The sequence below is a fragment of the Aspergillus flavus genome, chromosome 2, assembly GCF_009017415.1.
Source record: "Aspergillus flavus chromosome 2, complete sequence".
In the NCBI taxonomy this organism is placed as follows: Eukaryota; Fungi; Ascomycota; class Eurotiomycetes; order Eurotiales; family Aspergillaceae; genus Aspergillus; species Aspergillus flavus.
The window spans coordinates 671,895-693,891 of record NC_092409.1 but is presented as its reverse complement, the minus strand read 5'-3'; the positions used below and the strand labels follow the sequence as shown (position 1 = coordinate 693,891).

Sequence of the window (21,997 nt, the reverse complement as noted above, 5' to 3'; positions counted from 1 at the left end):
TTGTATTGATAATACTCATCCTCGGATAGCCGCAGTCCAATAGGCAGTAACTTCTCCACCCGCATCTTATACTTCCGACAAATCGAAATGGAAAAAGTTGGAAGAGCGACTACATCAAGTTTACACCACTAACACATGCAACGTGCATTATTAAAGTCATGAGACTCTGGATGGTGGAAATCCAATGAGGCGCGCGGGGTAGCCTTATTAAGTAGGGTTGCGACACTATTACACGAATCCCCGGATCTGAACCAAATCACGGACCAACACTGGTAGGCAGGAATTAACAGTACTATGATAGTGCTATCTAGGCTGCAGTAAGAGAAGTGGATAGTAACTGAATACGTCTGATGGTCCAAAACCCGTGCAAAGGATGCGGGTGAGCTCCGACTCAATTTGCGTATAATGAATGGTTATTCCTCAAATCAACATCATCCTTGGAAGATCCAGCAAAATGAATTTGCTTTTGAGATTTACTCTTCCAGTCCTATAGACTCTAAACAATAGCATCAACTAACACTCTGCACATTCTGTTTGCCCCTGAATTCTGATACAAACCGTGCGCGGCCCAGCCCAAGATATCCTTAGGTTTGGATTTCAATGCAAACCTTGCCGACATGCTTCTGGTCAGATAGGTACTGATAAGCTTCACGGACTTCTCCAAACTTGAAAATGCGGTTATCCACGACGGGATGGATGTCATTTGCCTCAATAGCACGGTTCATCTCCTCAAACTGTATTCTGGACCCCACAGCGATACCTCGGACTGTACAAACATGAAATACAGTATCCATGAGTGATGGCTGGTCAACAGCTGGGGAGCCTGCAACGAAACCAACCATGGAGATGACGCCGTCTATTTTGATCGCTTTAAGGGACTACATGTCTGGGTTAGAATTCTTTCGCCAAATGGCTAACAGCTACTCACCTCTTTCATTGTAGCTGGTCCGGCGACTTCTACAATATGCGTTACTCCTTCGTTGTTAGGAGTAAGGCCTCTCACAACCTCGCCCCATTCGGGGAATTCCTTATAATTTATCACTTCATCCGCACCCAATTGTTTGAGGAGGTCAGCCTTCTCCTTTGAAGATGTCGTAGCAATCACCTTCGCACCGGACGCCTTGGCGAACTGTAGAGATGTGTGAACTAATGCGCAAGGACGGAAACAGATTACTCACCTGCAATGCAAATAGGCTAACTCCACCGGTGCCTTGAGTAAGAACAGTATCCCCTTGTGCCACTGCCTTGCCTTGTAGTCCATAAAGTGCAGACCAAGCAGTCAATGCTGCGCATGGTAGAGTAGCGCCCTCTATAAAACTCAGGTTTCCAGGAAGCTTTACAAGTCTTTCTTCATCGAAGGCTCCATAGGGCCGTAGAGTTCCATCAAGACTACTCCCGAGTCCGGTCTTGATTGATTTCGCGTCGAGAGAGCCCGCAAGATGTCCTTGGTGGAAAATTGGAATGACGCGATCCCCAACCTGGAAACGAGTGACTTGAGGGCCGATGGCTTGAACCACACCCGCTCCATCTCCAAGTGGAACCACAGAGTCCTTTACTGGAAAAGGGTATTGTCCCTGGGTATCGCATTAGCCAAGTGTTTTCTTCTCATTTTGTCGCTAATGTAGTCCACTCCTTACTTTCACAATAAGCAGATCACGGTAGTTCAACGACGCTGCGTGGACTATGGATGGCTTTGTTAGGAAACACACTGTAATAGAGGGACTAGTCACCTAACATACACCGAACAAGGACGTCTTTATCCCCTACTTTCGGGACAGGTGCCTCCTGAAGCACTAAGGAGTCAAAGCCATTCGACCCCTCAAGGACCCATTGCTGTTGTGTGGAAGTGGCCATGACTTTAAGTAAAGTGAAGATGTGAAATGTAAGAGGAATGGATGTGAAGACAACTAACGGCGTCTCAACTATCTGCTATATTGGTTGAATCAGAATAGAGAATACATATGAGTGCTAGAGAGAGATTATATACTAGAAAGGATTACTTTCAGGTTTGTAGATAGACACCGGAGCTTTAGTCGCTTGACAATTCAGATAGAGCATCACCATTTCCCAGCATTTGTCATTTCAGATCCAATATCTCAGCATTTGTCAAGTTCAAGCACATTTCTCAGCATTTGTCATCTGTTTAACTCAACCCTCCGTTTCATTTCAGGAAATTGTATCCACGACGTCCCGTTCAGACTGTTACCTCCGAGTGGGAGCGTAAGGTATGCGCTAACCAAAAATGTATGCAGACTTCATCGGACCTCGGAGATTAGTGGCGGAGATAGGAACCTGTTGACGCTATTATAATATTGCCAAGACATTATTCTGATTTGTATTAGCATGCCTCGGCTCACAATCTACGCGGGTCGATGGAATTATCACGCGAGTATCTGCTATCTCCTACAGCCCATATACCTTATGCCAATGTATGCAGGGTTACGTATCGGATGTATCGAGACTGTTTCACGGCCTCTATGTGTCTAAGTGTGCGGATGCTTCTATCTATCACCGTACAAGCTGCTACCTGTCCACAGAGGTCGAGTATAGGGTTACGCGCAAGGTAGACATATCGCGTGTTATCAAATGCAATCCTTAACAACCGGCGTTGGTGCCATGGTACTACAATCAAGCAGAAATTGCCTACTGGACACTCTTAAAAATACGGTGATAGTTATTCTACTAACCATATCTGCTGCTGAATAATCCGATTAAACTACGCCAAGCATACAGCCAGCTAGCTCCATATGGAATAGATTCTTTCAGCATTCGGAATTTAACAAAGAGCGAGCCGGCCAGCAGGATGTCGCGGACTAGCCGGCTTCTATAACAATATTCTTATTGCTGTCGAGCGCAGCTTAGTGAGCTGCTTGGCTCTCTCTTGAAGATTATATGACCCTGGTCTGGACCGGCGTGGCTTCTCTCGTGCTCGGCAATACTTTTCGCAGCCTACTTGGTGGTAAAGACAATATGACTCGGTGAGCGTTACTACACTACATAATCCTCTACCGGGAAAAAGCTAGTACATACGACCATAGGGTGTGGAGAACAGGGCTTCCCGTCCGCTCAGCCGTACTTAAGCCACACGCCGGGAGGTTAGTAGTTGGGTGGGTGACCACCAGCGAATCCCTCCTGTTGTATGTTTTTGGTTTTTTGCTTTTACCACCTATTCATTTGCTAAGGATAGCAGCGTTGCTGCCCACAAAGCTACACCTTATTGCGGACCTAATGCACATGATCAGCTTGCACCTTATCTTCCATGTCGACAAACAAGACTTAAATGTAAATAATGTATTCCTATCGATATTTTCAGCCTTTGTCTTTTACGAAATTGGATCACACTACATATATATGCTTTGACAGGGCTGAAACACCATTTAAATTGGATACGATTCTGCCCGTGAAACAATTCGTAGACTAGACTCTACCCTGACTCGTGGAGCACTCTACTAAAGATATCGAGGCACTTGTTAAAAAGAAAACAAAAGACAGATGAGAGAAGAGAGACGATAGGAATGCAGATAGACTGGTCTTAATAATTATGCTAACAGCCAGGAGAAAGGCCCCGAATAGGAAGCAATGGAAACTCCAACATATCTACTTAGGGCTGGCCATCCCATTGAATTATGCCTCGCTCGAACCCGGAACAATCGACCAAGTCTCCGCAGTGAACACCAAATGTCGCCTCCTCCTCATCCTCTCTGGATCAACGTATACCCTCATTGACACAGAGTCCGTTCCTATATTGAAGACTCGAAAAATGATATAGATGGCATCCGGCTCACTCGACTCCGACTCGTCTTCAGAGAACGTTTGCATCTATCTTCAATTAGCACAGCATATACATCAAAAACTCTAAATGCAATACGTACCCGCTCATATTGGTACTTGCTCATATAAAAGGGCGTTTCGCAGGTGGAGGTAGTCGACTTGACTTCCAGATAGAAACGAGGGCGCTTCCCCGCCCACCTTTCGGAACTCAGGTAGTCTTTGGCTACTAGGAAGGATGTCAGGGTACCTTCGCTGTCAGTATACACGAGGTCAGCTGTCTCACGCCCACCCCATGGTTCTAAGTCGGTGTAATCCTCATGCAGCCGAACGTATTTGCGAATAGTGCTTTGCCAATTTTCTCGGGAGAACCCTGGTAGATTTGGGTTAAGATGGGATAGAACTTCGAAAACCTGCGGAAGTTAGTCTTTCGTGCTGTGGTATCCTGAAGCCGGAGGCTTTTACGTAGATACTCACAAATAGTTCACCCGCTGCACCGATTCGTTTGTCTCGCTCGAGCTTCTCTAGCGAACGAAGGTTGGGGGTATTATCGCTTTGTTCGCGTACGCGCAGGTTCTGAAACTCAGCGAGGGGTGATGTGTCGATAGAGTCTCGAGTAGGAAAGATAAACCGGCGGGCAGCTGAGACAACATTGTCTAAAATGGACCGATATTCGATATCCAGAGGCGCAGGATTATATATGGGCCTAGGAGTGGTCTCAAGGGGGAAGTCTGAAACGCTCCACAAATTAGGCCTGGGTCTTGACCTGAGCATATTGTCTTCCCCAATTTCATCCGACACGACTGATGGCGTAGGAAGCGTTACACTTGGTGTATTTGGATCTGTCTCGTACTGGCTGCTATAGCCGGTTGTTGCGTCGACGTTGGCTTGTTCCGATTGACGGTCGTTAGGGGATGTCAGGTCGACCTCGTCCTCTTCCGCAAGTTCTTGAGTCTCAATGCTAACAATACCCGTTCGATCAAGTGTAGCCGCGATGAGTGAAGGTGGTACTTGTAACATTTTCTCTATCGCATCCACAGCTTTGTCAGGGAAGGGTGTGCGACACCTCAAAATATTCCGTCTACCTCTTTACACTTGAACACATTGTGGTGAGGGCCCCCTTTTCCAATTGTAGTTCCTATGACAGAGACCGAGTATGGTCAGGCGAACCCCTCCTCGTGTTGGTCGATTCTGTAACAGCGAACCAATCCACCATGATATGGGAGATCGGCATACTCGGTTCACGAGGTGGCCTCAATAGGAACCTCAATTTTAACAGCACTCCTTCGAGGGCCATTTGCCGTGCAATAGGAGAGAATAAGCTCCAGGGTATACATGCGCGAAATGAAGCGGGAGTGAAAGCTCGGTACAAGGTCGTCATGCATTGGAACGGAAATTGGGACAACGATTGATGCGGTATATGTTGCTTCCTCATTGTTGAAGTTTGCCTGATAGTCCTGCCAGGGAGACGAAACGCTGGTACTGGGTGACTGTACTTTTGCCCATTGAGCCGATGCAATATCGAATTTTGGAAGCATCAAAGATTGAACGTGATTTCCCGAGGGCAAATTGGAGCTTTTGTTCTCTTTGAAACATGGATGCTGTTCTCGCGGGGTGGTGTGGAAGGATGTTACCAAGTTCAACTTTGAATACACCTTTCGCAGGCGAGGAGGAGGTTCGGTCCCAACTGGGCTGTATCTAAGGTCTACCTTAATCGAGGCTTTGGCGTGGTCGGCGGCATCAGTTCGACAGAAGGGAGGTCGTATGGGCCCTGTAGGTGAAGCTAGTACGGCTAAGCGTCCAGCACATTTTCCTCTCCAGCCATGTCTAATTCTGATGTCTTTGTGAGATGAAAGCATTTTGATGGAAAGGTCGCCGGGGCAGCCCATAGAGCCAGACGGAAGTATCTTCACGGGTCGAACAGCGTGGACTAATCTCTTTGTCGGCTTGTCTTTACCGTAGATTGGCCCCAGGATAACCACTCGGGCGATGTATTTAATAGAGAAGCATTCTGTGTCGGTCTCCTTGCTCATTGAGGGAGGTAACCTGGTATGCGCATTTTTGATACCCGCATCATCTGTTTTGCCCTCGCATGGCGTGAGTGTCAGGTTCTCCGGCACAACAAACGTAAACGAGAACTTATAGCACCAGCCCGGCTCCAGGATCGATGGTAGTTGATAAGTACTCTTCTCGATTGGATAATGAAGCTTCATGAATGTCTGACGAGCACCGACGAGTGGCGGTCCATTGATGCCTCCCCATGTCATTACCTTGGATATCCCTTCAAGTGTGATCTTGATGTCGTCGAAGGAAGTTTTCTCCACCACTGTGATAGTCACCACTCCTTCGATCTTATCCGATGTGGTGAACACCTTTGGTTGTTTATCTCCGGCGCCAGCGATATGAATGGTCACTGAGACCTTCGAGGAAGAGCTTCCGGTATGTGGAGCACATAAGCGTAAGAGTGCTGGTATCTTGGCCATAGTAACCTTCCACGTTTCTTCTGGTGATACAGATGAGGGCGAGTAGATATCGGAACAAAACCAGTTTGAGTTAGTAAATCAACACCCTAGAAAATTGTCCGACGATCTTATTTTCTGTCAATTGACAAGAGGACCCTGAAATGTAGGAAACTTTATTCCTTTTAATATGATCCATCTGTACCTTCACGGGAAAGCTGGGGTTGATCTGTGGACGGTCCGTGCCGGGCCGGGGGTTTCTGTACCTTTCGGACCGCCCTTCCGAGATACCTCAAATTTGTCTGACAGTGCTTCTTGATTAGATCCAGACCGTTTCCCCCACATATCCATGCCTACAGACCGACGAGCTCTTCAATCACATGCTCCGGTTGGTGAAACTTCGGATTTGTTTATTCTCAGATATAATGTCGGCGAGGTGTTATATTGCGCGCATCTCTACTACTACTCATACAGAAATATATATTCCAGCTTCCATCAGAATCTATGAACAAAATAAATCTTAAAAGATTTATCAGTTGAGTTACCTCCCAACTTCACCGTGCAACTGCTGCAACTTAGCCATCTGCCAATACTTCCCTCCGAGCTTCATCAGCTCTTCATGCCGGCCCCTCTCAATAATGTGTCCGTGATCCAACACTAAAATCTCATCAGCATCGACAATCGTCTTGAGTCGATGGGCAATGGCGATGACGGTTCGGCCTTTCTTTGCCCGTTGCAGTGCTTCCTGGACTAGTGCTTCTGAGGCACTATCTAGCGCAGAGGTTGCCTCGTCAAGTAAACTAGGAAGAGTCAGAAGTTGTATACATAAATAGGACTAGGGCTTACAAGATCTTCGGCCCCCATAAAAGAGCCTTGGCAATGGCCATGCGCTGGCGTTGACCTCCGGACAGAGTTGATCCGTTGGCCATGACTGGGGTGCTTAGTCCTTCGGGGAGGGATAGCTAGTCATAATCAGATTAGTGAGTATAATGGTAAGTGTTAGGTGACAACTGGAGAAAAGACGTACCACGAAATCAGCCAATCCCACATCTTCCAGAGCAATCAAGATCTCCTCGTCTAACACAACTCGCTCGTCACTTTGCAAACACTCGCGCAGATCTTCGCCAATTAAAGATGGGTTCTGGTCGACCAGCGCAAAATACCCTCTGTAGTGGTTCAAATCATATCGTTCAATGGAATTATGTCCCAACGTTATTTGACCAGACTCAGCAGCGTAGAAACGCTCTATCAGATTGACCACGGAGCTTTTCCCACTGCCTGTTGCTCCGACAAGAGCAATGAAGCTCCCAGATCGGGCGTTGAAGGTGATATCGTTTAGTGTTAGTTGAGATGGACGGGTAGGGTATCTGAAGCTAATTTGCTGCATCGCAAGGTCCTCCATAGTATTCGGCACAAGGGTAGAGGTGGAGCTATCCTTTTGGCTCTTGACAGGGAACTGTGATGGTGAATCATCAGGCCGCAGCAGTTCTGCCAATCGAGCAGCAGCAGCATGGGCCCCCGCAATGTCTGGCGCATGAGCAAAGAGAGTAGCTGCAGACTGGGATCCCCAAACCGTAGCCGCGAAACATATGAAAAATTGTTGGATTGTATACTCTCCCGTCGCGATGAGACGGGTACCGCCATACCAGAACACAAAAGAAATACTCAGTATACGGAGAGATGTGGTGCATGCATGTAGGGCGGCAGATATAACCCAGTATCCACTTTTCTTGTCTTGGTGGCTTTCTCTATGAAAGGATTCGATAATGTTGGTCTGCAAGTTTAGTGTTGTGACTGTTTTGATAGCGGAGAAAGCTTCATGCGCAATGGCCACGGCGTTAGTCTCGCGTTTCACGTGCTTCTGTACTTGTGCCTCGATGTAGCATTGCAGGAAGCTGGACATGGCTACCAATGGGACGATCGCCATTGCTGCGACACCAAGTTTCCATCCGAAAATACATCCAACTGTGATCCCCGTTGTAAGCATTACGATACTTTCGACCGCCAGTCCGAGGGACGTTCCTGATACACCGGTGATTTTCGGAGTTCCTGACGAGAGAAAGCTCACCATGGCTCCAGCTGAATGGTCCTTATCCTCGAAAAAGGCAAGTTTCTTGAGAAGCAATGCCCTGAACAAATGCGACCGTGCTCGGAGGTGTAATTGAGAGGCAGACACTGCAAAGCAATAGCCTCGTACGCTGTAAACTATGAATACAACAATGCCATGAATAAGGTACAATCGCGCCCAAAAGTGGACACTGTGCCCACCAGTACTTGCACCGGGGCTAATGATTGATATGATACCATTGCCGAAGAAGATTGCTTGAACGGGATATGTCATTCCCGCTAATGCGCTGAAAATGATACCTGCAATAACGTATGGCAGCTCAGGCTTATTCAGGAGCCAAACCTGTTTTATGCTGCTTTCAGGTGATGGACTCAATCCTGGAGCATCCTGAGGCCTCTTCGCAGTATCATGATTTACTGTTATATTACTTGACTTGGTTTCGATGCTCTTCGCAGGAGACAACGAGTGTCCAACTGCATTGTTCTGTCGGAGTGCTTGTTGTTCGACTAAGTCTCGGTACAGTGCAGACGTGACCATTAACTCCGAATGGGTCCCATAGTTTAGGATCTGGCCGTCCTTCATGACGATTATAGCATCCGCATTTTGGACCGTCGATAGCCGGTGGGCTATTATCATGGTGGTTCGTCCATAGGCAGCTTTACTCAGAGCCTCCTGGATTTCCTTTTCACCTTGACTATCCAGGGCAGAAGTAGCTTCATCTAGTAGTAGGATAGATGGCTGAGATACAATTGCACGGGCAATCGCGAGCCGTTGCCTCTGTCCACCGGAGAGACTGGATCCATTACTCCCTATTACGGTATCGTAACCGTCGGGCAGATTAGTGATGAATGAGTGGATCTGCGCAGTTTTTGCAGCCTCAATGACTAGGTCATTAACCGCAGATGCGTCTAGTGCCTGCTCTAGTATAAACGAACTGACTTGATGAGGGTCGAGTGGACACTGGCAAACATACCTCAATGGTATGCTTCGGCAGCCCGTGAGCAATATTCTCATGAATTGATGCACGGAACAAATTAACATCCTGACTAACGTATCCAATCTGAGACCTGAGCCAGTCGATATTCATTTCCTCGATCGGCTCATTATCGAGCATAATGCCACCGCCGATGGAATTGTATAAGCGTGTCAGAAGGCCAAAGATTGTCGACTTACCAGATCCCGATGGCCCTACCAAGGCCACAGTATGTCCAGCAGGCACGGTGAAACTAATATCTCTCAGGATAGTTCGTTCCGGTCGCGAAGGATAAGCAAACTCTACATCGTCGAAACAGATCTCTCCGCGAACGGGACCGTATATGCGTCCTGTATCCGCCATGGAATTAATTGGCGAAACACGCTCAATAACTGAAAATACACGGTTGGCTGCTTGACTAGCCTTCGTAACATCAACGACATAGGGCAACGCTTGACACAGCATTCCCCCTGCGACAACTGTTGCGTAGAGAATAGATAGGGCCTCTGAAACAGTACAATAGCCTTGGCGGAAGAGGCGATCAGCCTGCCAGAACTAATTATAATTGTTAATAAGGGTTGAAAATAGTGGAACCATACGCACCCCCAGTCCGTTAGCCCAATGCAAGATCGTAAAGGAGCCTGCAACGATCACTCCGAAGATCAACCTCTCCCGAAAGTCTAAGGCAGCCGGCTGCAGCAACGTATCGTGATACTTCCTCGCATATCTCTCTTGACTTCGGTAAGCAATAACACTCCTCATTGCATTCAGAACTTCCTGGGCTAAATTCTCGAGTTTTACAGAATGGGGCAAGCCCCTTTGCTGCGTAACGCTTAGCCAGAATCCCATTAATCCCACCAGAAGGATCATGGCAACAGGCTGCGATATCATGATCGATGCGAATCGTGGGTTTTGGATAAATGCGCATATGATGGCAACAATAAAACCGGATACCCCGGAGATGATGTTGCCCAGTTTCTGGGAAATACCTGTTTGGATCAATTTCATGTCCTTGTCTATTCGTGACGTGAGCTCCCCTGTGCCGACTACGTCAAAGTACGCCATGTTCTGCTGCAGCACGGAGCATAGATATCTCCGTTGGAGTCGACGTGTAATATGTTCGCCAACTACATTGAGCCCCAATGTGCTGACCATGGTGGCGATGAATGACCCAATGGCTGCAATGGGTCAGATGACATGACCATCGAATTGGTTACAAAGTCCATACCGATATACAGCAGTAGCAGCGTGAGATGCTTAACCCTGTCTCGAACATCATCCGGCGTATTTTCCTCTCCATTGATGAATTCGCGTGCCAGTGCCCCGAAAACAATCGTTACCAAAGGCATCGCAGCCCCGGCGACCACTGAACAGATTACTGATATCAGGAATACGCAGAGCCATGGCGCGTTTGCATATCGGTAGACTGAGAAAAGGTTCGCAGTGCTGGGCTCCGTGCGAATCTGACACTCAATGATATCGGCTGCGCAAGGTGTACTGGCAATGGGCGGGATTTCACCCAGCAGGATTTCCTCGTCGGACATCCCGTGTCTGTTTGAAGCGCATCAAAGCGCGTTGTCAAACTATCCATTGTGTGGAATGAATGGTTTGCAAAGACGGACATGCCATGGTCACGTGGGTCATAACATTCCCAGTTCCTGTCCTGATGCCAGGTATTTGGGAGGGCTTACACGTTAGTCGATCGATAGATCACACCTTTTGGACAAATTTGGAATCATACTACTTAATCTGGCTATGTGTCTCTACAAAAGACTAATATGATGGATCATAACGCCACAAATTCTATTAGCTAACCCGAAACCCTGATATTCAACAGCATCTACTGACATCCCCACAGTGGCTACAAGAATACAACATCCATTTTCAGTGAATACCAATGTAAGACCCAAAAGGCTTTCTCGGGGGGTTCGCTGCCCAGATTGTTCAATTTAAAAGGGCCAAGAAATATAAGGTAAAAAGGACAGGCTACTTATACTAAGAGCCTCCAGAGAAGACGGATTTGCAGAAGCATTCCCCTAGCCTCGGAGTACATCTTTGCCGGCGAGCTTCCGTTGTGGGTAATGGCTACCTGGTCCACTGCATTAGGGACGTCCCTTGCCTCCGCTGGGTCGATGCCGAGCAAAGTCGCCAACTGCCTGTGAATCGAAGGCCATGCCTCAGAGCGAGTCTTAAACAAAAGCCACCAGTCACCAGCAGCATCCTTGCCGATCACCCTACAAACATTGCGAGTCGGGTACAAGCGACAATGTTCAATGTCGTTAATATAAGACGGTCTACCCAGAGCATGAGGTCTCTCGGTGAGAGGCACACCGGTCGCAACAACAGCAGCTGAGAAGTCAGTCTCGAAGTACCTGGCTTTGTGTTGGTTGGTGTGTGTCATGAAGAGAAGGTTTGAATCGCCAACGAGGGGTGGGAATTGCATGAATGATTGTCGCTGAATGGCAGTCATCGCTTGGACCTGCTCCTTGGTTCTGTGTTCCACGAGTGCCTGCCGGTTCTTGCACGCCAAGTGGGCCAAGTTGTTATCCTCAAGGACTTCACCCGCCTTGTGCACTGTGTAGGAATTGAAGAATGCATTGCCAATGAAACCCTTAGCGCCGGCAGGGAAAGATTCCTTAAACAGACCCCATACGTTGAAGGGACTCATCACCATGACGGTTCGGCTCGGCGCAGGGTTCAGGGCTGTAACCATTGTCTTCACCCACCACGCAGAGACGACATCAGGCTCACTCAGAAAAGGCACTTCCGCTCCCTCCGGAGTGGCAGCGGCCAGTTCCTGTTGGGCGGTTTCCCTCATCCGTTCCACGCAGTGTCCCGGAACCCGGATAGGGTGTTCCTCTTCCTTTCGGAACCAGAGGAGTTCGAATAGATACCTGAGTCCGAAGAGCACGAGACTCAACCCGGCAACGAGTCGCCCAAAGTGGGTGTAGTTCTCCCGAGCGACTTCCTTGCCCAATTGGCATAAGGGGTCCTGGTCAAAAGGCACAAAAGGTGGCACCTCTTCTTCCCGGCCTTCAAGAACAGCAATCCATGCCTTGAAGAAATTGGTCCGCGCGACGGCGTCGAACAAGGTGTGAAGGTAGCTGACCGTCAAAAGAGTTGCATCTTCGAAGACAGCAACATGGACATGCAGTTGCGGGCGATCGGAATAGATCCAGTCGGCCAACTCTCGGGGACTATCTTCATGGCGGACCAATGGGGCAAACTCAGCGCAAGATGGCGACAAAACAGATTGGTCCTGGCCTGTTGTTGGCAGACGTGCGCCTAACGGGTGTTCATTGATACTGATGCCATACTCGGCGGTGGTAAAGCCAAAAGCGGGACGGGTGCTCTTGTCATACTCGGCGGGTATGTGATATTCGAGCTTTCCATTATCCTATATAATATGTTGTTACATTAGTATTGTGGGTAGCTTTTGATTCACGAAGGTCCATACATTCAGTCGCAGGCGAGCCCCCAGTTGGCCCCAGTCACCGATCTCCATCAGCCTGTCCAGTGCTGCCTCGAGTTTCGACGCATCAAGGACGTCGTCAAAGCGGAAGGTAAAGTCATGGCAAAGACTGCGTAGGTAATGTAAATCATCCCAGTATCGTAGAGGGACGACTCGGTCGGTGGGTACAGTAACTGGCCGTGGGCGGCCAAAGGTAGAGAGGAGACCCATTGCTGCAACCTGCGTAGGGGACTGATTACTAGTATTCTCTAGGGAGGGGTGAGTATTCTTCAAATACCGCCTGTTGTAACTCTGGCTGTCTGAGTAATCGTCACGTAGTTGGTGTCTCTCTTCAAAGAGACAGGCATGTTGTGGGCCATTACTAGGGGCGCCCCTTACTTCTACAGTGAGAGTACATCAATCCATATACCGTAAGGTATGAAAGAGCGGTATCCAAGAAGGTGGGACATGCATTCCAGTAATTGCTTTTTACGACAAAAGTAATACCTCATATATGCATGTTTGCTACTTGGTATGTCTCACACGGCCATCTCCAGCTCTATCTAGCCTTGAACCCCGCGTAAATACCGCCCGAGTGCCATCATTGGAAAGTAGTGGCGATAGTAGTCGTAGCCCAAATAAAAATGATTTGGGAATCCCGTGCCCGTGTATACTGGTTCAGGCCATGTAGACCCAAGGGTTTCCACCGGTCTTTGAGAGGAAACCAGCCACCGTATGCCGCGTTCAATAACGATGTCGGTGTGGGGAAGATGAGCCAGTAATCCCATGAGCGCCCATGCAGTTTGTGACGCGGTCGATCTTTGCTCCTTTCTCTCCGGACTCTGGTATGACAGCAAGGACTCACCCCATCCGCCGTCATCATTTTGCTGCGATTTCAGCCATTGCAACGCCGGCTGGACCATGGCGGGCACCTGTTGATCTTCTTGCAAAAAGTACGCCAGACCACACAGTGCATGACTAGTCCCATAGATGTAGTTGCACCCCCATCGCCCGAACCAGGCTCCGTTGGCTTCCTGTGTCGAGGCAAGGTATCGGATACCTCGCCTGCACGCTGCACGTATTGCAGGGAGAAGTTGGAATAATTGGCTGGAGTCCTTATCAGGGACTCGGCGAATCAGCAGTCCGAAAGCTTCCAGGATGCGCCCGGTGATGTCAGCGCAAGACGTATCACATAGACTATCCATGTCACTGAACGGGATCTTGTTGAGGAATAACTTGTCATTCTCCACATCAAAGGCAGCCCACCCTCCGTCCGGGTTCTGCATGCCCAAGATCCACGTAGCTGCTGCGATCACGGAGCTAGAATTGGCCGATATAGGGTCATGCTTCACTTGCGCAAGGATGATCGCTGCCGAGTCGTCTATATCGGGATAGTGGCTGTTCGTGTACTCGAAGCTGAACCCCCCGGGCGCAAGTCGAGGTCGGTATACACGCCAATCACCGCGGGGTTCGAGTAACTGGCGGTCTCGGATCCATTGAATAGCGCGATCGACAATCTGGTGATTTGGGGTCGCGGCGTCGGAGAGCGCAATGGACATCAGGGTCGTATCCCATACGGGCGAAACGCAAGGTTGAACCCTTTTGCCTTTTGCATCTTCCCATGCAAAGTTCTCGAGTGCTTCAATGCCAAGTCTCACAGGGGGGTCTTCCAGTTTGTACCCCTCCAGCACGAAGGCATACACACTTGCATGCATGGGGGGGAAGATTCCGGCCCAGTCGCCGGTCGGTTCTTGGCGCTCCAGGATCCATTTCATGCATTGTTTCAGTGCGTATGACCTGAGTAGAGGGATTGAGCGAAGACCATTCAGTTGATATAGCAGTTTGTCCAGCAGACTGAATGTCAATCCAGTGATGTCGCCCTGGGACAGCAGCTCCCAGATGGATGGACTGTAGGGCTCGCTTTTGTTAGTGGGATCTTGCCATAACTCGTCTAGATATTCGTTCTCCGCAAATACTCCGTTAGGGAGCGCGTAGACCGGTTGATGATGACAGATTATCAAAAGAGGGGCAATGGTTCCACGGGCCCAAGAAGCGAACTTGTAGATGTTGATTGGACATGCAGAAGGCAGCAGAATCAGCTCTACAGGGAGCTGGGGTACGGCCTTCCATGGAAACAAGCCAAAGGTTGCCAGGAAAATGCGAGTGAAGACGCGAACCTTGGCAACACCACCCGCATTGAGAACGAATGCTTTGGCTTGTTGCATGGCTGGGGCATCTGTACTCAGCCCTAACATTTTCAGCGCGAGATATGCTTCTGTGGTTGTCGAGACATCACCTGGATACTCAGGTGCTAGACCCCAGGAGCCGTCACTATTTTGCTGGGAGAGTATGTGGCGACAATAGGCCGCACCATCAGTTTTCAGGTCCAGTCCCAGAGCCTGTCGGAGAAAGATATATTCGGCTGTGATGGTGACATTTGAGCTCATCTCCCCACACCAATGCCCATCAGACCGTACCACATTATAAGCATAGTCCATAGAACGTTGTAGAGTTAGCCCTGCTTCGTGAATTAACCGCTCTCTCTCAGACAGGCCATCGTCGAATTGTCGATGTCCGGTCGTCATCTTGTCTAATGGTGTTGAGTGTTGAATGACTTTTGGAAGCCTGTCATTCAACTTCTGGACAGAGATCTGTGAAAGTCACAACGAAAGCTTTGTCAATATATGTCAGGTATGGATTTTCATTTCAGACATATTCAAAGAGCAACCTATTGAACTTGGTTTGCTTCTGCAGTTATCTTTTCTCGTAGGACAGACTTATCGCTGCACAAATCTTTCCGCGTTTCCTGCCACTGACTTGGCAAAGCTCCGTTTTTTATTTTTTAATTTTTTTTTTTTTTGCACTAAAAGAAAAAGTACGAAAATGTGATGCAGTTGCAGACCGCAATATACCCCTTGCGTATATCCATGGATACATCTCTTTTTCCCCGAGGTAGAGATCTTCCTGCAAGACCCACAGGGTTCGCAGAGGATCACAACAAGGACTTCCTTGATCAACTGAGTTCCGATGTGCGTAAATCACTAGGGCACAGTGTCTTAACAGCGATAGAATACCCAGCATATCACCTCGGGGCAAAATGGTTCAACCAATTGAAACCCCGCGACAAGCTTTTCTCGCTCATCCCCTCACAGTGATTCTTGTTGGCATTATTTTGAGCCTATTAGTGCGAAGATTGCTCTGGAATTTAAAGCAGCGAGAGCTGGAACGACTCCATGGCTGCGAAAGGCTTCACAATGAAGGCGGTTGCCTTCGATACGACTTTCTCGGTATCGCCAAGGCTATTAAATTAGGGTTTCATTTCAGGCGTCGAACCTCCCTTCCCTACACCAATGCCCTGTTCAAGAGATACGGAGAGACTTATGCTTCCAATGTCCTCGGTTATCGGCTCATATTTACCTGCAGTGCAGAAAACATCAAACATCTCTTATCTACCGCATTTGCCGATTTCGACAGTTCCCCCCTACGAAAGCCCTTATTTCAACCTATCACTCCAGATGGCATTTTCACCCTCGACGGTCCAGGATGGAAGAAAAGCCGAGACCAGTTGCGCAGTCGGCTTTCAAACCTCCGCAAGATTGTTGATTTGAACCAATGCGAGCGTCATTTTCAGGCTTTTCTTCAACATGTCCCGCCCAATGGGCAGGCGTTCGACGTTCAAGCTTGTGCTTTTGCTCTGGCTTTGGATATGCAGACCTTATTCTCGCTAGGGGAGTCGGTTGATGCACTTAGCTTTTGTCAATCCAGAGAAAAGAAGCAGTTTCTAGAGGATCTGCTTTTTGTCAAGGAGAAGATTGTGCAGGATGGTTTTCGTGGCCCGCTGCGTTATCTTTACCCTAAGCGACGGTTTCTGCATTGCTGTAAGAGGGCACGGAGATATGTGATAGCTCATGTATCTCGGCAACTCACAGGATGCAGTAGCATGAGCGAGAAAGCCGAAGGAGCTCAGCCCACCAACGCGGAGGAAGAGGTGTCTCTGTTGGCAGACCAGGCGCTGAGTATCCTGCTCGCAAATGACAGCATGAGCACCACCCTCTCGGGTCTTTTCTTCTGCCTTTCTCAGGATGAGCGAGTTGTAAAGAAGCTAACAGCAAGCATTCTTGACACTGTTGGGTTGGAACCTCCGACGTGGGGCCAACTCGGATCTCTACACTACGTCCGTTGGGTACTCCAGGAAGGTGAGAAACATTGCGGTAATATTTTCCGTTAGCATAAGCTAACATAACACCTCGTGAAGCGATGAGACTCTTCCCTGCAGTTGTTTTCAACGCCAGGGTAGCCAATAAGAATTCCACGCTGCCAACCGGTGGTGGGACTAACGGCAACTCCCCAGTTCTTATTCGGAAGGGTGAAATCGTGGTCTTTTCCACCTGGGCTAGGCATCGCCTCGGGAAAGACTTTGGCGAGAATCCAGACGAATTCTATCCGGAACGGTGGGAACATCTAAGTGGTGACATGATTGGTTTTATCCCGTTTAACAAGGGGCCTCGAGCCTGTCCTGGTCGTAAGAGTTCTTTCCCAGTATTGGGTCGCTTATTGACACCGATGCAGAGCATTATGCCATGATTGTGCTCACGTACATTGTGGCTCGAATATTTCAGACATTTTCAACGGTCTCTAATTATGATACACGAGAATGGACGGAGAGGATTAGCATGACGCTTGAGAACGAGAATAGGGTTCTCATAGGTTTGAGTTAAAATATCGTGAATAAAGTTTCTGTAGGGGTATGCAGGTCCGTAGGATCTGCTCCATTTCTCGAGATTCAAGTAGAGATATCACTCTCTATGATAGACATGTTTTTCCTTTGTCAGTCCTGCTAAGACTGTAGGATGAGCCTCGTACAGTCCACCGGAGTGCCATCCAGACGCGGTGCGAATAATGTCGGCCTGGCTTAATAAATACCGGGAAGCATGACAAACCTCTTAACCTTGTACTTATCCCCAAATTCCTTCCGGTAGCGGTGCTCCTTCTTCCTAGCCCATATCGCCATTTGCACACTTCCGATAATGATAAAAATAAGAATGCTCAAACTGAGTCCACTAACAAACCAAATGCCTATCCAGGCAATAATCTCGAATAAATAGTTAGGGCAGGTCACAACACCGAATCCAAATCCGTATGGCACGCCACGTTCAGGAGTCCCGGGACGACGGAGATCGCGGAGCACAAAGTGGGTGTTCAAGTTCGCCAGTTCCCCAAAGGCAAAGAGGACAAGGCCTGCACAACATAGTACAGGATTGCTTGGTGTCGTGTCAGGCCGAAAGGCCCAGTAGGCCATGTTGCAGCTCATCACGCAGTAGTAGGCACTGTTTAGGACAATCTTGCGCGCGGGCATTGTGACTTTACTGAATCGGTGGACGAAGATAGACTCATACTCACGTTTTACGAAGTGGATTATCAACAGCGCACAGAGAAGGAGCTGAAAACTGCTCGGCTTGGGGATGGTGCCGTGGTTGGAGTACAGATATGGACGTAGTTGAAAAAGGAAGAGTCCTGGGATGAAGACTGGACCGAGGTATTCGGTGATGAACACGGCTCGCCATGAGATCTGAGGACCTGGATGGGCAAAGATAGGGGTATCAGTCTGGATCACGCCTAAGGTGTGGTGGTGTGAAAATACCAAGGTCCTTAACGGTAATTACATCCATGTCCTTGACTCCGGCTTCTTCAATGGTAGTCTCCTTAGACCTCGCAACCAAGATGCCATCGCTCTTTTTGGTGATCCTCAGGCGAAAGATAGATAACCCCGACATTTGAGCAAGAACATCGTAAAGTTCCTCGGTTGATTTATGCGGATCGATGCGGACCTTCTGTGAAAGGCTTTTGATTGGTTTTCCTGCGTTGCTAGTTATTAGCAATTCAGTGGATTGCCAGGTGCACTTACCCCTGGGGTGAATAGCCACCCTGATGGTGACCAGTGCCATTGGCCTGAACGACATTAACTAATTCAAATTTGAGACTAAGATGAAGAAATATTCGCCACAGCTCAACATTGCTGTAGGACCATTAAAGAATAAGAACACCAGAAAGGAGAGCCCAAAGTACTAATAGAGATAGTGACATATCATCACGTGATCATAACATGCGCAACCTACAATAACTGCTTCTGGGACCTAATGACGTTCAAAAGTAAGCCTCGACAAACTTAGACATGCGTATACAGGTACCTTAAATTAGCCTGGGTTGAAAAGATCTGTGGAGTGGGGTTAAAGTACCGAAGGACTGAGAACTTGCTACACAGGAAAACCTGAAATGAATACTCGCTTGCCCCACAATTCAGCCAGCTTGGACAGCTAGATGACATTTATATGACATCTATCACGGCAAAGGACTCGAGCTTTGCTATTATTATTTCACAGCCAACCTCACGATTACTACGTATAGTTTTAGCTAACCTCAGGCTCTCCACTTCTCTACGCGAGATCTGCATCCTGGGCCAATCAGGTCGTTTGTTTCGTTTCCAACACATCCACCCGGTAGTCCGGGATGGCAGGAGATCTCTGAGAAAGAGGTATAGTGCTACCAGACAGCTGACAGGTTTTGGACTTTCTTGGTCATTCCACGGGAATCTGTAAGAATATGCCGGAGGGCTTGGGGGCTTGGTGAACTATAAATAGAGCTCGATCATCCTCTAATCTCGGGGACTTAAGTGATCGCATACCATTAGTCTTTTACTATTGAACGCATTTGCCACACTATTATCCTGTCGCAATGTCTTCCGAATATCTTGAGTCAGGACGCTATTACATCAAATCCAAAGAGAGCGGAGAATATCTTACCGTGTCTCAGGAGGATGGTAGCATTGTAGCGCGGCCCGAGAAGGAGAAGCCTGTGAGACAGCATCCCATGCCGATAGTATTACCTGACATGCTTACACCATTCTAGTTTGAGTTTAGCTCTGCAGACGAAAACGGGTTCTCTATTTCCTTGGAAGGAGGCGATGCCCTGGGTATTCAAGATGAGACTTTGGTTGCTGGAGCATCTTCGGCGGTTTGGAACGTGACAAAGTCTGAAGCCCAGCACGCTTGGGTGTAAGTCAGCAAGGAATCCTACACCGTTCTTTCTTGCTCACCTGTGGTAGCTTCGTAGAGGTAGACGGATCAAAAGGCTGGTGGCTCAATGGAGAAGAGCCAAAGACTGTGAGTGTCTCGCATCTAAGATGTATTCAACCTTCTAATCAAGGCCCTTAGGTCAATGTCCGACCCCTCGCCGTTGCCCCTTGCTACCCACCACAGTACCCAACCTCGGAGCTGTTTGTCCTTGAAAGTGCCTGAGAAGCGCAGGTTTGGAACCCCACAATAAAGTGACGGGGTGGAGAAGAATGTGGGACATTGATATATTAGCCAGATTTCTCCTCCATATAGCACAATCGAGTGCTCGGGCGTTACATTGTATTTGGATACAATCACATTCAACATTGGAAGTAGCAAAACAGGAAACTCTGAACGGATTAGCGCCATAAACTATACGCTGCAACTACTCATTTTAATAGAAACGTACAGGTTCCCGCCAGTAAGCCGGCTAATTTTGCTAAACAAGGAAACCGATACAGGATGTTAGAATAGAGTCATAGTAGTCTCATAACTCTCTACCAATAGTGATAAACTACCATGAAAGGAGAGAAGACTGCAAATGTAGATAAACATTACAAGGATTTTAAATCACTCCAAAATCAGTCCTGTCCCTTTTTGGTCTTCCGGTCGCAAAAGGACACAGCTGCCCATTTCCTTTTCCATGCCTACCTCCGTTCCTGCGTCCTTGGCGTCTTGATGTTGTGCCGAAGAATTTCTCACCCATGTGGCATGAATTAGAGCTTGCGTGCTATAACTCCATTAGACATCTCCAAATGAAGGGTGGCTGTCACCGTTCTGATCTGCCAGCTTTATCAAAGTGGACCGCTAGGCGGTCAAGCACCTACTTCTTCCGTTCAGTGTTACTTAGTTAAATAAAATCAACTTCATCAATCATCATCAAACTGATCATCAAGTAATCAACTACTGAACGTCGATTACAGGGGCTTGTTTCGAATGAAAGACAGTTCTACCATAGTTCTCGGGTTACTAATAAGCCCTTCCCGTTCGGGCAAACCTTCCAACACGAAACAAAATAGAAGGTCGCAAGGGACACAGCTTTGATTAAAACAAATAGAATAAAAGACAAAACAAAAACATACAACAGGAGGGATTCGCTGGTGGTCACCCACCCAACTACTAACCTCCCGGCGTGTGGCTTAAGTACGGCTGAGCGGACGGGAAGCCCTGTTCTCCACACCCTATGGTCGTATGTACTATGTTCTTAGATGCGGAGGATTATAATGACGGATGTAGTGTACAGATATGAAAATGAACAGACAATACCGCCGTGGAAACTGATCAGTTGAGGAATTGTTTGTCATGGACCACATACACTCTTCTATTGAGAAACCCTGAGATGGTGCGGAATAACTCTCATGTGTACTCATTTCATGACCATAGAGTGTCTTCAGACACGGCCAACCAAGATGGGCTTCCGCGCCGAAAGCAAACCAAGTAAGATCATAGTTTCTGTTGGATCGTCAAACAGCCCTCCGAATATCCCGATGACCAGACCAGCAGTAATCCTTGCTAGCACAAATTCTGGATTGGACATAGAGACTCATAGAAAGACAGAGACGGAGTAGCCCCAAATAATTATTGTTAGGGATAGGAAGTCCAACGCACGACCTTCAAAGTGCCAAATGATATTTTGGTAGAGCGGTATTGAGAATTAGGATGATTCAAAAAGATCAACTCCATCTCAACGGATTCCATGGGTCTCTATTACTCCAAGCAGAGACCTCTCTCCTTCGCAAGCTACATTCACTAATGGCAGCTCCGTGACATAGTATCAACCAACCTCCTGCCCTTTGATTCATTCTGTCCTCAATCACCGTACTCCCTGCAGGGCCTTCTTATCATGCGAATTTACAGTTAGGTGTGTACGGCGGTTTAGCAGCATGTCGAGCCTACGGCCCTAGAAGAGTTTCAAGGGCTGTCCGGTCACTGATACTAAAAAACCTCAGGTCTCGGAAACTGAATGGCATGGTGAGATTGGATCCATAGACTATCTTCCAAAGCCACTGATTGATTCTATGAATCATGAATGACCATGTCTACCAGTGAGCTTCAATAGCATAGAAGACCACTCCTTCATGGATATTAATTCGGTGGTATTCGACTCTGTTGGCTGTGTGTGAATGACAAGAATCCATCCGCGTATCCTAAAATAACAACCACTCC

At 48.1% G+C, this 21,997-nt stretch overlaps 9 protein-coding genes across 9 annotated transcripts; 2 read left to right on the top strand and 7 right to left on the bottom strand.

The window, feature by feature from the left end:
- Positions 1-310: 310 nt before the first annotated feature.
- Positions 311-2,255, bottom strand: F9C07_2276856 (putative quinone oxidoreductase). The gene is made up of 5 exons (XM_041290511.2): positions 1,740-2,255; positions 1,638-1,681; positions 1,179-1,574; positions 929-1,129; positions 311-878 (listed from the first exon to the last, which is right to left on the bottom strand). The coding sequence occupies exons 1-5, from the start codon at positions 1,852-1,854 to the stop codon at positions 585-587; spliced, it is 1,050 nt and encodes a 349-aa protein (XP_041142083.1). The 5' UTR covers positions 1,855-2,255; the 3' UTR covers positions 311-584.
- A 1,369-nt stretch (positions 2,256-3,624) lies between these two features.
- On the bottom strand, positions 3,625-4,788 carry F9C07_2225033 (uncharacterized protein; the record flags this gene model as incomplete). Its single annotated transcript, XM_041290510.1, has 3 exons — positions 3,625-3,819; positions 3,873-4,181; positions 4,246-4,788. The coding sequence occupies 3 exons, from the start codon at positions 4,786-4,788 to the stop codon at positions 3,625-3,627; spliced, it is 1,047 nt and encodes a 348-aa protein (XP_041142082.1).
- Positions 4,789-4,912: 124 nt separating this feature from the next.
- On the bottom strand, positions 4,913-6,422 carry F9C07_2125690 (uncharacterized protein). The gene has a single exon (XM_041285120.2). The coding sequence runs from the start codon at positions 6,249-6,251 to the stop codon at positions 5,010-5,012; it is 1,242 nt and encodes a 413-aa protein (XP_041142081.1). The 5' UTR covers positions 6,252-6,422; the 3' UTR covers positions 4,913-5,009.
- A 147-nt stretch (positions 6,423-6,569) lies between these two features.
- F9C07_2276853 (putative ATP-binding cassette transporter) lies at positions 6,570-10,839 on the bottom strand. The gene is made up of 6 exons (XM_041285074.2): positions 10,497-10,839; positions 9,872-10,446; positions 9,269-9,823; positions 7,255-9,210; positions 7,074-7,189; positions 6,570-7,027 (listed from the first exon to the last, which is right to left on the bottom strand). Exons 1-6 carry the CDS (start codon positions 10,810-10,812, stop codon positions 6,769-6,771), a joined length of 3,777 nt encoding a protein of 1,258 aa, XP_041142080.1. The 5' UTR covers positions 10,813-10,839; the 3' UTR covers positions 6,570-6,768.
- A 419-nt stretch (positions 10,840-11,258) lies between these two features.
- F9C07_2054314 (terpenoid cyclases/protein prenyltransferase alpha-alpha toroid) lies at positions 11,259-15,304 on the bottom strand (the record flags this gene model as incomplete). Its single annotated transcript, XM_071508567.1, has 3 exons — positions 11,259-12,665; positions 12,726-12,849; positions 13,452-15,304. 3 exons carry the CDS (start codon positions 15,302-15,304, stop codon positions 11,259-11,261), a joined length of 3,384 nt encoding a protein of 1,127 aa, XP_071363529.1.
- A 512-nt stretch (positions 15,305-15,816) lies between these two features.
- Positions 15,817-17,437, top strand: F9C07_9633 (putative cytochrome P450 oxidoreductase/alkane hydroxylase; the record flags this gene model as incomplete). Its single annotated transcript, XM_041290450.1, has 3 exons — positions 15,817-16,915; positions 16,975-17,241; positions 17,289-17,437. The coding sequence occupies 3 exons, from the start codon at positions 15,817-15,819 to the stop codon at positions 17,435-17,437; spliced, it is 1,515 nt and encodes a 504-aa protein (XP_041142078.1).
- A 194-nt stretch (positions 17,438-17,631) lies between these two features.
- Positions 17,632-18,664, bottom strand: F9C07_2054757 (steroid alpha reductase family protein; the record flags this gene model as incomplete). Its single annotated transcript, XM_041290441.1, has 3 exons — positions 17,632-18,296; positions 18,361-18,576; positions 18,625-18,664. The coding sequence occupies 3 exons, from the start codon at positions 18,662-18,664 to the stop codon at positions 17,632-17,634; spliced, it is 921 nt and encodes a 306-aa protein (XP_041142077.1).
- Positions 18,665-19,451: 787 nt separating this feature from the next.
- Positions 19,452-20,014, top strand: F9C07_9631 (uncharacterized protein; the record flags this gene model as incomplete). The annotated part of the gene is made up of 4 exons (XM_041290449.1): positions 19,452-19,571; positions 19,626-19,771; positions 19,822-19,879; positions 19,931-20,014. 4 exons carry the CDS (start codon positions 19,452-19,454, stop codon positions 20,012-20,014), a joined length of 408 nt encoding a protein of 135 aa, XP_041142076.1.
- A 1,207-nt stretch (positions 20,015-21,221) lies between these two features.
- Positions 21,222-21,909, bottom strand: F9C07_2276847 (uncharacterized protein; the record flags this gene model as incomplete). The annotated part of the gene is made up of 2 exons (XM_071510209.1): positions 21,615-21,909; positions 21,222-21,355 (listed from the first exon to the last, which is right to left on the bottom strand). The coding sequence occupies exons 1-2, from the start codon at positions 21,631-21,633 to the stop codon at positions 21,222-21,224; spliced, it is 153 nt and encodes a 50-aa protein (XP_071363528.1). The 5' UTR covers positions 21,634-21,909.
- Between the last annotated feature and the right edge of the window lie 88 nt (positions 21,910-21,997).